This window comes from Cajanus cajan, chromosome 9 (genome assembly GCF_000230855.2).
Source record: "Cajanus cajan strain Asha chromosome 9, NIPB_CcT2T_4, whole genome shotgun sequence".
NCBI lineage: Eukaryota > Viridiplantae > Streptophyta > Magnoliopsida > Fabales > Fabaceae > Cajanus > Cajanus cajan.
The window spans coordinates 51860351-51874319 of record NC_138525.1 but is presented as its reverse complement, the minus strand read 5'-3'; the positions used below and the strand labels follow the sequence as shown (position 1 = coordinate 51874319).

Genomic DNA, 13969 nt, shown 5'->3' with positions numbered 1-13969 from the left:
AGCACTCGTTTTTGCCGCTCACAAGCATGTATTTTTTTAAGCTTAAATTTATTTTTTTTATAGCAATTTATTTTTAAGTATATGCGATATATTACTTATATATTATTATGTGCAATTTTGGATTCCAATTAAAGTATTTATATTATAACCTTTATTCTGTATATGTAATATTGTAAATTTTATATGACTTTGATGGTTGAGGTGTGTTGTGAAACTATCATTACAAGAAAAATTATTATTATCTATGAAATATTACTTATGAAATTTTTTCGTAGATAATGTTTAATTATCTACAAAATATTACCTATGGAATTTTTTCATAGATAACTAAAAATATTATCTATGAAATTTTTTCCGTAGATAATATTTAATTATCTACAGAATATTACCTACGGAATTTTTTTCGTAGATAATGTTAGTTATCTACGTAATTCTTTTCGTAAATAATATTTAGTTATATTTCTTACATTTTTTATTATATATTTTTTTCTTTCTTTTAATATAGTGTAGAATTATTTTTCTTTTAATATTTTAAAGTTTAATATTAGTAATAATTTATTTTTTTAAAATAACTTGTAGGCTATGCTTTTAAACTAAATAGATTATAGTAAAAACTTTAGTTTGACCTATTTTTAAATATATGTGATTACTTTGTATATTTATCAATTTCTGTATGTGGGTTGAGTAAATTACATTATTTAAAAAAAATTGTGATAAACTATTTATATTGTTTATAATATAAATCTATTTAAATAACGAATTTAACTCTTTAGTAATAAAAAATTCATACATAAAAATTAAATTCAATATATAATTTAAATAAAGTTAGGTATATACATACTAAATCAATTATTCATCTTTTGATTTAATACTAGATTTCTTTAATCACTAGGGTTAGCCTAGTTGTTGGGTGGGGAGGGGTTGGAGTAGTTATGAGCATGAGGGCTTAGGTTCAATTCTCATTGTGACCATCTTTGTAATCTTTCTTATCTTTACAAAAAAAAAATACCAGATTTCTTTTGATTATAATATTTTAATATATTTTATTTGAAATATCAATTAACATATTTTATTATCTTTTCATTTTAATTTATTGTAAAATAATTAGAATATTTAATTTAGCATCATTAAAAAAATAACCATTATAAAATTTAATTTATTTAATTTCATTGTTTATTATAATATTTTTAGTCTCTATATTGATCAAAAAATTATTTTTAATTAAAATGTATTTTAAAATTTTAATTAATTCATTATCATTCACTCACTTTATTAAAAAGTGATAAAAATATAATTAATTTAATAAAATAAAAACTTTAAAATATATCTAAAATTTGTAATAATTTCTTAAATAAAAATATTTAATTAATTTTAATATATAATAAATTTAATATCAAAAAATTTATTATGATTTTAGTTATAATTTTTATTATCTTTTGATTTAATATTAGATTTCTTTTGATTATAAAATATAGTAAATAAAATATAAAATTCGTATCAATTTTTATAAAAATATTTAATTAATTTTAATATATAATAAGTTTAGTATCAAAATATTTATTATGATTTGAGTTATAATTTTTATAATTTTTTAATTTAATATTGATTGAAGTTGGCATGGATGAGCTTATGGGTTTAGGGCTCATAAACCCATTATCAGAGACGAAGCCCAACCCAGGTAGCTCAACAGTGGGCTAAGTTAAAACAACACAGCTCCTTCCTCCGGCTCTTGCCCCAGCAGACATTCGGGAAATCTGCTCCGTCGCCGGCGACGACACCTCCTTCTCTGTTAGGTATTTCATCGCTTCTCTGCTCTGTTTCTCGCTTTCATTCTTCCCTACTTTTTATACTTTTATTTATTTAAACTCATTCTTCTCAAGACCCTTTTCTAACGATTGATTTACGAACATACCTACTTATGCGTTACGCTTATGAGATGGAAACCTCGTTATGAAATCGGGAAATCTGGGACTAGAAACCTCGTTTTGGACTTGAAAGGTTAGTTGTTTTCTAGTGCATTTTTTCATACCGGAACAACATGAGACTCTTTTTTCTTTTTGTATTTTCAATGAAAGTGAACAATGTAAGTAACTGTTAGAGAAAATTGTGATTGTTACTTGTGCAATTTCAGTTTGAGTTCAAGTAAATGCTAGTTATTGTTTTAGTGGGACCTGTAAATAGATGATTTGGAGTAGATTGAAAGGCATGAGAAGTGATTGTATGAGAACTGTTTTAAAGTTGTTTGAAGGGGACTCTTCCCTTGGCAGAGCAATAAACTCTGATTCTATCTTCTATTATTTATTTTCTGTTACTTCATGTTTTTACTGTTACGGGGGACCTATCAACTTGTGTGTTTGAATTTTGTTACTCGTGTTACTTACACTTGTGGCACTAAGTTGGACTTTGTGTTTGACGACCTTGATTGTCATTGTATTTGTTGGAGTGGTTGGTGTATTTTTTAAGTAAAGGACGGGAAGAAAATGATGTTTTATTTGCTCAAATTACTAAATAAAACATCATATACTAAACAACAGAGTGTGTATAGTGAGGAAGCTTAAGAACTTTTCTGATTTGAAAAATAGAGAAACTGATATGCCCAAGCTCAATACAGAAGATCCAGTACAAGCTATTTCCACTACTGCTAGGCCCAAGAGAGTTACCAACAAACCCAAGAAGTGGTCAGATTTTATCTTTTATAAATATAAAGGAAAATCAAATGATTCAGCAGCTTCCGGAAACAATTTGTTACGATTCTGTTATTGCTTTATTGTTTGTTGTGGGTTATGCGTGAGCATTGTGAGGTTTCTATGTAGTGTTGTATGTTTGACACAGGCAATGAGAATTCAGTCATTTTCTTCCCTATTATTCTCTTTTAGGAGACCCTCTGTCCTCAAATTCAGAGTCTGTTAAAATCACATCAGAAATAATTACATGAATCTTGATATAGATTTTTACATGTTGATTTTACTATATTTTTATCGACTTACTATGTAGAAATTAAAAGATTGTTATGAAGTTTGTGTATAAGACTATGAATGTGGATGTAGATTTTGAAACTCATCCTGTATGTTGGAGGCACAGTAAGATGGAGAATTAGAAGTGTGAAATTTTTGCCTAGCTAATAATTTATAGCCGAGTTGCACACCCAAATTAGCCCAACAAATCCTAAAATCCAGCTCAAACATGAAATGGTAGGTGAAAGCTTTTGGCTAGGTGAGTTTATTTACCTTAAAGAAACCTCAATTAGCCTAGCAAATTTCCTTGGATGGGCGATTTTTGACGTAAAACTAGGGCATTTTTCTTCTATTATAAAAGGAAAATGATTTAGATTTGAATGGACTCTCTCTCTCTAAACTCAAACTCTCTCTATTGCTTTGGAATTTAAGCTTGGTGCTATGAGAGAACTTGCTCCCATTGTTCTTGATCTTAAAGAATGGAAGTTCAATCAAGTGATGGAATCATTTTTTAATCTTAAATTGACACTCTTTAGTGTATGAGTTAGGGGTGTTCAAATTGTTAAATTGAACTAAACTAAAAAAAAACTAAACTAAACTATAATAAATAGTTCACAAAATTAAATTGAACTAAAATAAATATTGAATAAACTAAACTAAACTATTATCTAGTTTAGTGCACTATAGTTCTAGGAGTTTGAACTAAACTATAATATCAATTAAATTAAACTATTATTAATTATAAACTAAATTGAACTACATTAAAAAAAAATTTAAAATCAACATTTTTAAATTGAGCTACCAAATCATTGATATTAATTATGAATTAAATTTAAAATAGTTTGAAATGTAAAACAAGTATAATATTGATAAAAGTTCACATGATAGATTTTTCATTCATATTTTTTGAAAATCAATCAAATCTTATTAATTTTTAATCAATTTACTGATCTTATTAATTATTAAATAAAAAAATTTAAAAACGATATCTAAATATTACATGTAACTATTTTTTTAAGTTAATACGTTCTTTACAAAATAGTATGAATTTTAAAAAATATTATAAAAATGTATACCGTTACTTTTATAATGTTGTAAACTCAATTGTTAAAATCAATTAATTAATATTATAATTTTTTTATTAAAATAATAATATTTTTTAGCATAAAAAATAAAATTATTTGGATAATAAAGAGAGAAGTTTGTACATACATATATAATACATTTTTTTTTAATTTTATAATAATTATATTAAAAATATTGAAAGAGTAATAATTACGAAAGGTATATAAATTTTTATTCAGTTAATAAATGAAAAATTGAAAATTAATTTTTTCTTTTAATCCTGTAAATTAATAAAAAAAATGTGTAGTTGTACATAATAACACTAAATCACTAGTATACTGACTCAAAAGTGGAAAATGAGAAAAATTGCTAAGTTACAAAAAAGGTATTAATAATAAGAATTCAGTTTTATTAATAGTTTGATCTAACAAACTACTCTTTAGAAAATAGTTTTAGATTTATAAAACTGAACAGAAAATTCATTTTAGTTCAATTTTTATAAAAATAATTTAGTTTTTTCTATTTTAATTCAATTTAATTATTTATTAGTTTATTTCTAATTAATTATTTACAACATTTCCTAGTTATAAGTTTTTTTAATAGTTAAAGTGCACTAAACTAATTTTTATAATAGTTTAGTTTTTAAAATTAAACTTCAAATATAGTTTAGTTTAATTTTTATAAAAATTAGCTTAATTTTTTATAGTTTAGTTTAGTTTAATTTTTACAATAGTTTAATATAATTTTTTAAACACCCCTAATAATAAGAAAGCGAAAGTGAAGTGAAGCCCACTTTTTATTATGCCCAGTCTTTTGGGCCTTGGCTCAAAAAGAGGAAGTGCGATTGGACCAACCAGTATTGAAGACTCTCTTCTGTTTTCCCTTCTTCCTGTGTTTAGGTGTGTATCATCGGAGAGTGAAGATTCAGTTTTCGATTTTCCGATTCGCTTAAGTGTGCGAGTGAGGAACATGGACGGTGCCGAATTGCCGAACATAAAGAAATGGATCGTGATGTATCCTGTTTACATAAATTCCAAGAAAACGATGGCCGAAGGAAGACGCATTGGTCTCGCGAAAGCATGCGAAAACCCTACTTGCGCTGAAATTGGTGATTGCTGCAGCTATCTTAAACTTCCTTTTGCAATTGAGGTTCGTTCTATTGTTGTTATTTTAATCTTGGATTATTATTTTTTATTGCGTTTCATTTAATTTCTGCGAAATTTATTAATCGTAGAACTTCACAGATAGACAAGGCGTACCCTCGTGATTTCATGCAAAGAGGGCGCGTGAGGGTGTTGCTGAAAAAGGAGGATGGGACTCTGTTTAATTCCTCCATTTCATCAAGTAAGATGTTATTGTCTGTCAAATTAGATTTATACGTTTATTTTTTGTATATACACCTGAATCGATGTTTTACTTGGATAGGAATGTAGTCAATGTACAGTTGTTAGTGTCTTGATTGCCAGATTAGGTTTTTCTTGCTGAGGATAGGAATGTTTTTGTTGTTGAAGCCTAGCTAGAAGGTTTCTGTAATGTGTTTTTGTTGTTGAAGCCTAGCTAGAAGGTTTCTGTAATGTACGATTGTCAGTGTATGATTCCCAGGTTTTGATGTCTTTTCGCAACTGTGATGTTGGCATTCACTTGCCGATTGAGTTTGAACTGTGTTAGAACCCAAAACAAATTGTCAGGCCCCAAAGAGCAATTGGTCCAACAATTGTCACATGGACCCAAGGTCTGGAAGGTTTACACTAGGAGCTGGGGTGCTATGCTGGTGGAGAGAGAAAGGAGAGTAACAGTTTCGGGGGTTTTCTGTTATCAAATAAGAAGGTGGGTGTGTGGAATCATTGTGTTAGTTATAGATGGAGAGCAGTAGCTCTCTATAGGAGTCTCGCGTTGTGGCGGTAGGAATATTATTTTCTACTGTAATTTCGTCTTTTCATGGATAATGCATACACTCTAGCTCTTTGTTGTTTTTTTTTTTACTGTTTAATTGATATGTGGTGACTCTGGTTTCTAAGACACTGACAGCTTAAATTGTCTGTTTATAAAAATTTATGAAAAAACACTGACTTCAAGTGAAGATACTTTGTATCTGTCAGTTAGATCATTGGGTCTGTCTATATGTATGGAACATGGTGTGGAGTTGAGCTAGATTTTCTACTGGCAATCTAATTGTATTCTACTTGTATGGCTTGGGACTGGTCACTATAATCTAAACCCTAAACTTAGAGTACTATTGGTACTAGGAAATTAGATTTGGGTAGAAATTAAGAGTTAGACTGGTTTAATTTTTTTAGCCTTTAATTTATCTATAAAAATATTAATGGAAGATTGAGAAAAAGTTGTGTACTTGTATGTGTAGAGTTATGCTGAATTATTTGCGAAGTGACAGTAAACTCTTATTGTTTTTCCTCTTGGGAAAAGTAAACTAAAAAAGAGGGGAAAAGGTTCATTTGTTTTCAGGTGTTTTCCTCTGGTTTTGAAAGGTGGAAGATAAAACGAAACTCTGTTAATATCTATATGCACTGGCATATATAAAATGATGGACGAATAAGTAGTAACAGTTTTCTGGTTTTGGTAATTTTGTAGGTTCCTTAGATATCATAGCTATTAGATACCAGTTCAATTTAGATTGAGAAGTATGGTATGTGGTGGAGTTTTGGAAATGGAAGCATGAATAATTTTTTATAGTACATAAGGTCTGATAAGAGTATACTGGTTATACTTATAGTTGACAATTTTTATGTGTTGTGCATAAATTTGCTTTAGTCCTGCCTCTTCACTTGTAGACAGAAGTATAATATATCCATTACATGATCATCTAGCTTGGCTCTCTTTTTAATCCTTCAGACAGAAGTGTAAGCAACTCGAGTTTTTCAAAACTTTAAAGTTAAAATTGTGTTTAATCCTTTCCTTAACTGTTAGCAAATCAATCCATCTATTTTGAAGTCTTTTTGTAAGCTGTAGATCCAGATCCAGATCCAGATCCACGTCCAGGTCCAGGTCCAGATGTGTTGTATTCTAAATTTCTAATATATCCATTACACGATCACTTGGACCATTCATACCTCCCCAAAAGGAGAAACTTTGATCATCTTTTATTTGGTTTTGTCAAAATGAAATTCATGGAAATTTACTTACAAACAGAGAGATAAGTCTGATATTAAGTAGGCCAGAGTTTGTCTTGTTTAAGTGAATTTAAATAGATTGTTGATAGATTCATTAAAAGGAAGATTCCTTTGCAGTTCATATTACTAACCTCTGTTTATACTCATATTTGACTCCAAACCCTAATTAGATAAGGTGGTAAAGCATATAAAATTTGTTCATTGTCGTACTTGAACATATTTCAAATGTTATTATGAATATTTTTAGATAATGCAAAAGAGTTGTTGAATGAGGTTAATGAATAGTGGTGGCTACATTTTAGACCTTTTAGTACATGTTTGAAAATGATTGTTATAAAGTAATCACTTATTTTTCCAATGTTTTCTCAAGAAACTGACAAAAATTATCAACTTTAAAATAGGCTGACCCAAATATAGCCTCAATGTCCTTGACAACGTAAAAGCAATTACTTTTTTTACCCCTTGTAAATATCAGGTGTCAGAATGTGAAGAAAGTTATCCTCTTGTAATTGCATAGATATAATGAATCTGAAATATCTCATGCTTTCTTTTTTTTGCAGGAAAGCAACTAATGTTACGGGTTGCAGAGATGGTACCTAGGCATCATGGAAGGACTAAGAAGCAGGAGACTGCATCAACATCGTCAACTGCTGGACCTTCCACCAAATCTGGGAAGGGTGGGAAAAAGAGGAGATAATTGCTTGTTTGAAACATTGTCGTACATGTTGATATTTGGAGTGTCATGCTGGATGTGTTGTTTATTATATTAGGACTAATTACTGCCGACTAAGTCAAATTGCTTTGCCACCTCAATAGGTGTTTGTTAACTTTTGCACACTATAAACAGTTTTGCGCTTGGTCTTCTACATTATATGCTTATTGGACATTTTTTATGGAGTGCTTCTGGGAGGGTGGGGGACCTTTCCCAAGTTAATAAGGCCTCAATCTGACCCGGGCTTCCCATCTTGTTATTTCTTATATCCGTCCGTTTTGAAAATACCTAAATTATCCTTAATATCATTCTCCATCAGTATTCATTAGTTTTAAAATTTCAGATTTAGTCTGGAATGTAATTTTCAAGTTCCGTATTAAATATTTGAGAATTCATTATTTTTAAAAAATATCCAATCTGGAACACACTTAATTAAATTTCGGATTTTCCATTCTGAAATAACTTGCATGTTTTGGATTAAATATTCTAGATTTTTTTTTCTCGAGACACTCAATTCAGAATACAATGAATTAAGTTTCAGATTTCCTATTTGGAAGCATAATGTACACTTCGGAATATGTAATAGGCTTGAGCATAATTCTCCGATCCGACTGAAACCGAAGTTATTCGTGGGCATTTTTTTTATTTCAGGTGGTTATTTTCAGATTTTTGGAATTTTGGATTGGTTGGCTCGATTTGAAATAGATTTTGTTGGTTGGGTTTGAATTCAAATATTTGAAACCGTCGGTATTCAAACCTGACCGACACATGACAATTAAAAGGTATGTTGATTTATTCCTTATAATTGTAGAAACTAGAAGTCAAAACCCTAGTGTTGCTAGCACCGTAAGAGTAGTCGTGTGAATCCTAGCACAGTTCATTCATCCCCGTCTACCATTGGATAATCATTTGTTCCTCTTTGTCTACTGCCACGAATACGATCTACTTATCTCCTTCAAACACCGCAAAGAACAGGTTTGTTTGTCTTCTCCCTTATCCGTGGAGATGTTGCTGGGAGCAATTGAACCAAAGCAGCAACATTGCTCCTGTCAAGAATAGCCAAAACATTCTTCTCATCTTCTTTCATAACATCATAAAGTTTGTTTAAGGCTTTATGCTTTACTTCCAAGTGACCAATCTGAAGGCGCGCTAGTAGTTCTCCCAATATGACCCAGTTTGATTAAACCGATTTGACTAATCTGATACCCGACCAACCCGAACCCAATAAACCCGAAACACTGTTACGGTCGAAAATGGGTTGTTTTTTTTTTGGTTGGTTTGGATTGGGCTAAATATTTTCAACTTGAACTTGTCCGAACCCGCCCGTGCTCAGGCCTAATAAGTAACTCAAAAACTATTAAAATACCTTAATTCTAATGGGAACTTTTTAACATGCTCGGAAAATAATAATCCATATGTCATATCAAGCAAATTTATCCGTTTGACAATCAACATGGTGCATGATGTGAAGATTTTAAGCAAAACTTGCAAACATAGATTTTGGAAAAAACTTGAATTCCCTCGAATATTTTTGGAACAAAACCATTTTTGAAGAGATGAGGTGTATACCGAGTGGGTTTGGATGGGTTTCAGTCCAAAAAGTCCTATTCAATGTAAACCGAACCCTAGAAGAGGTTTTTTTTTAATATTTTTTATTTTTATTATTATTATTATTTTTTAATGATGTCCTCATTGTAACATTTAATAATGTTAATGTCCCTTTTCAAATTACTAGACAAAATGTCCTTCTTAACTGCATTGAGAAGTCGGGAACGGGGATCCGACATCTCAATGCTTTTTTTAATAACTTTTTTATTTTTAATTTATAAAATATTTTTTTAATATAATAAATATATTTTTTTAATATGTAAATATAAATTAAAATAAAATATATTATTATATTATTTATATTATTTAAATATATAATATATTTTAAAAAATATTAAAATAAATTTATTTTTTTTAGATAAATTTTTTTAGGATTATTATAAAAGTTAATTTTGTGTAATTAATGTGTATGATATTTTAATGAATAAATTATAATAATATTAAAAATATTTAAGGCATAAATTAAATTTAAAGGATAAAGAAAAGTTAAATATTATAAATAACAAAAAAAAAATACATGATTTTTTTTTTGAATTTTTATTAACCAAACATATATATAGAGTTTGTTTAAGGCTTTATGCTTTATTTTTAAGTGACCAATCTGAAGGCGCGCTAGTAGTTTTCCCAATATGGCCCAGTCTAATTAAACCGATTTGACTAATTTGATACCTGACCAACCCAAATCCAATAAACCTGAAACACTGTTACGCTCAAAAATGGGTTATTTTTTTTTGTCGGTTTGGATTGGGCTAAATATTTTCAACCCGAACTTGTCCGAACCCACCCCGTGCTCAGGCCTAATAGGTAACTCAGAAACTATTAAAATACCTTAATTCTAATAGGAACTTTTTAACATGCTCGAAAAATAATAATCCATATGTCATATCAAGCAAATTTATCCGTTTGACAATCAACACGGCGCATGATGTGAAGATTTTAAGCAAAACTTGCAAACATAGATTCTCGAAAAAACTTGAATTCCCTCGAATATTTTCTAAAAATATTGCAATAAAAATTTTAATGTATTATAATTATATAAAAAAAACATTATACTTAATCTCTATTTGTTTTTAAAATATGGTAACTAGAAATTTAGACTATTATTTTAAGAATAAGATAATAATAATAAAATTGAGAGTATTGTATCAGAAATTTAGAATATTACACTTAGATTGGTCTTCGATACATTGTTGTGGTTGAGTGTGACCCACATTGACATACAACTTAATACAGATGAGGTTACAATGATCGGTGAATATAGAGAATATTGTTTGCACCTTTTCATCGTCATTAAGTTTCCATGCCTTGTATTAAGTACAATCCTCAACAGTGGATACAAGACATCAATAATAGATATCACTTACTACATTCTCATTAAGAGGGTTACTCTTATTTTGAATGACCTATTTCAAGGCATCAAGTGTCATGTCATGATAGAGGTAGACTGGCTTTATGTCTTTACTGACAAATGATATTGAACCATGCTTTGTACTAATCATTTCCCTGTTAAAATAAACAAGGGCACAAATAGAGGACAAACTCATAGTAAACAAAGTTCATGTAGTGTTTGGTGTTTAAATGATATTATGTTGTGTGTAGACAAAGGTAGGCTAATATCTATATTTATGGGCGCTAGGAATTCTATAGGCTTTTGTCCTCAGTGGGAGGAAAAGAGTAGCTTAGATGAAAAACATACAAACTTCATTATTGTTCAAGCGTTAGGAATCTTATAGGTTTTCGTCCTTAGTGGGAGGAAAGAGAACGACTAACATTGCACCAATGATTTAAATGGCTTAGATGACAAATGTATAGACTTCATTACAATTCAAAAGTCAAGAATCTTACATGTTTTTGTCCTTAGTGGTAGGAAAATGAGCAGCTAAGATTGCATCAATGATTTAAATGACTTAGATGGCAAATGTATAAACTTCATTATTGTTCAAGCGTCAAGAATCCTATAGGCTTTTGTTTATAGTGGGAGGAAAAGGAGCGGCTAAGATTGCATCGAAAATTTAAATGACTTAGATGACAAACATACAAACTTCATTACTGTTCAAGCATCAGGAATCCTACTACCTTATGTCCTTAGTGGGAGGAAAAGAAGTGGCCAAGATTACACTGACGGTTTAAATGGCTTAAATGACAAACATACAGACTTCATTACTGTTTAAGCGTCAAGAATCCTATAGGCTTTTGTCCTTAGTGGGAGGAAAATGAGCGGCTAAGATTGCACCGAAGATTTTAATGATCAAGGTCACACAATCATTTCTATAAATAAATATCCTTTTTCCACTTAGAAACATAAACAAACAATTGTTATCGAGTTCACATATTTCCCCTTACAATACATAACATTTCTTGACTTCATGGTAACATCAATGGCTAACCCACATTTGTTGAGGGAACAATATGTTCATAAGGCTGGTCGCATAACCTCAATGGTAACTCATGTTACATTCAATCATGTATAATTTGTACTAATGATTTTTTTTTAATCTATAGAGTCCGGCAGATGATGTCTTGCAAGCATACTACCATACAATCTCCTCTCCAAATCCGCTAATTATATCATTGTTGGAACAAACTAGATTCAAACAAATCTCACTCATAAGATAGTGTAAGATAGATCATTCACTGATCACAACACTAGTAGAGAGATGGAGACCTGCGACATACATATTTCATCTACCATGCAGTGAATGCACTGTGACATTAGAAGATGTGGTGCTACAACTAGGAGTTAGGGTGGACGAAAGAGTGGTTATTAGACCTAGTTATCTAGATTGGGATGAGTTGTGTGAAAGACTTTTAGTTGTGATTCCTCCAATTGGAAAGCGAAAAGGGTCCGCAATTAAACTAGTGTGGTTGAGAGAATTCCTAAAAGAAGAACTACCAAATGAACCAACCCAATTTCAGTTACAAGTCAATTGTAGAGCCTACATAATGTGCCTAATTATGGGTGTTATATTGTCGAACAAACTAGTCAATAGAGTTCACTTTATATATCTAAACTTATTAGTAGATTTTAACAATATTAGACGCTATAGATGGGGATCAACATATTTGGAAACATTATGTAGAGAGATGTATCTAGGAAGTCTTGTAGGTGTATGAGTTATGGGTGGGTGTGCATTGTAGTTACAATCTTGTGCATGGTATCACTTGCCTTTCATGGTACCATGGGTCAATCATTGATGGAATCCTTGTTGCATAAAAGGGAGAAATGTGAGCAATAGGAAGGACTCCTTGACTCCTTGGATCAAAGCTCTTCAAGAGGGCGAGTTCTTGGAAGAATGGATGAAAATGGATGATGAGGGAAATGTGTTTGATGGAAGGCTTGAAAGGGTACTCTAGGGTTTGGCTCACTCCATGGGTGATCAAGGCCACTTCTAGGGTTTTCTCTCAAGGTGGAGATAGGTAGGGTTTTTGGCCAAAAATAGACCAAGAGAAACTAAGGAAATATAAAGGGACAAAAGACTTGCTCTATATTGATTTTCAAAGTATTTACAAGGTGGATAGTCTAGGGTATTTATAGAAGGGAGGATGCATTTAGGGTTGCATTTGAGAGTGCATGGCCGAGTAATGCAAGCCAAATGCACTTCAAATAAAACTTAAATTAATCGTAGATGCTACTTGGTGGCCAAGGATGAAATTTTTGGGTTGGGTTAAGCTACAACTAGGTGCATGATAAGACCATGCAACCTAGGTGCCCTCCACTTGGGCCTAAGCCTTGCCAGGTCCAAAAATAAATCCAATGCTCACCAAAAACACGTTTAGCCCTAGTTTCCAACCCTAATAAATTACCCTAGTTACAAAATAAAATCCTATAATCTAAGGCACCCTATAATACAAGGGTAAAATGAGAAATACAAGTAAAAATAAATCCTATGTCTAAGGTACCCCAAAAATACAAGGGTAAAATGGAAAATTAAAGATAAGGGCAAAATAGGAATAAATCCTATACTAATAAAAACTTAGGAGCTAACGCCCAAAAGTAGGCCCACTCCTCTTATGGTTTTCAAAACTAACCCATTTCTCTTGCCTCCTTCAATATATCACCTCTTGGTCTTCTTGGCCTTAGTGTGATTCCATCAATCATCCACAAGGATTATATCCTCTTACAATTAGGTATATAAAATTTAAACACTTTTGTTCTTCTTGTTGTTAATATTGCTTTTTTACTCACGTCATATATGTTGTAACAAATGGGGTGGTGGGGGGTTGAGGCATAAGACACCAAAAAATGACCTAGTCAGGTATAGGTCAAGAATTGATCATATGCAAATTTTAGAGGTATATATATATATATATGTGTGTGTGTGTGTGTGTATGTGTGTGTGTATATGTATATATATTTTAATTAGTTAATTATCACATATTAAGACATTAATATTTATTCTTAATTTTACAATTTCTTTGGATGCCTTATAAAGGCCGTGAAAGTGTGCAATCAAAAAATAAATTAAAAAATTTAACAATGTGGAGCGCTTGTACCCGTTTAA

The 13969-nt window shown here is 30.6% G+C and overlaps 1 protein-coding gene across 4 annotated transcripts; it reads left to right on the top strand.

The window, feature by feature from the left end:
- Positions 1 to 1754: 1754 nt before the first annotated feature.
- On the top strand, positions 1755 to 8033 carry LOC109800684 (signal recognition particle 19 kDa protein). 4 transcript variants are annotated; one of them, XM_083063463.1, is made up of 5 exons: positions 1755 to 1793; positions 1937 to 1998; positions 4919 to 5168; positions 5264 to 5363; positions 7708 to 8033. In XM_083063463.1, exons 3-5 carry the CDS (start codon positions 4989 to 4991, stop codon positions 7842 to 7844), a joined length of 417 nt encoding a protein of 138 aa, XP_082919589.1. In that variant the 5' UTR covers positions 1755 to 1793; positions 1937 to 1998; positions 4919 to 4988; the 3' UTR covers positions 7845 to 8033. The 4 variants fall into 4 exon arrangements, with proteins under 4 accessions (XP_082919589.1, XP_082919588.1, XP_082919587.1 ...); XM_083063462.1 differs by lacking the exon at positions 1755 to 1793 and having other exon boundaries at positions 1823 to 1998; XM_083063461.1 differs by lacking the exons at positions 1755 to 1793; positions 1937 to 1998 and adding an exon at positions 3169 to 3191.
- Positions 8034 to 13969: the final 5936 nt, after the last annotated feature.

What these genes read in the sequence shown, in the direction of transcription:
- LOC109800684 (XM_020361510.3), top strand. Translation starts at nt 4,821, where the DNA reads ATGCCCAGTCTTTTGGGCCTTGGCTCAAAAAGAGGAAGTGCGATTGGA. An exon ending in AACTTCCTTTTGCAATTGAG is followed by an intron (nt 5,169 to 5,263) that starts GTTCGTTCTATT and finishes AGAACTTCACAG; the next exon opens with ATAGACAAGGCGTACCCTCG. An exon ending in TAATTCCTCCATTTCATCAA is followed by an intron (nt 5,364 to 7,707) that starts GTAAGATGTTAT and finishes TTTTTTTTGCAG; the next exon opens with GAAAGCAACTAATGTTACGG.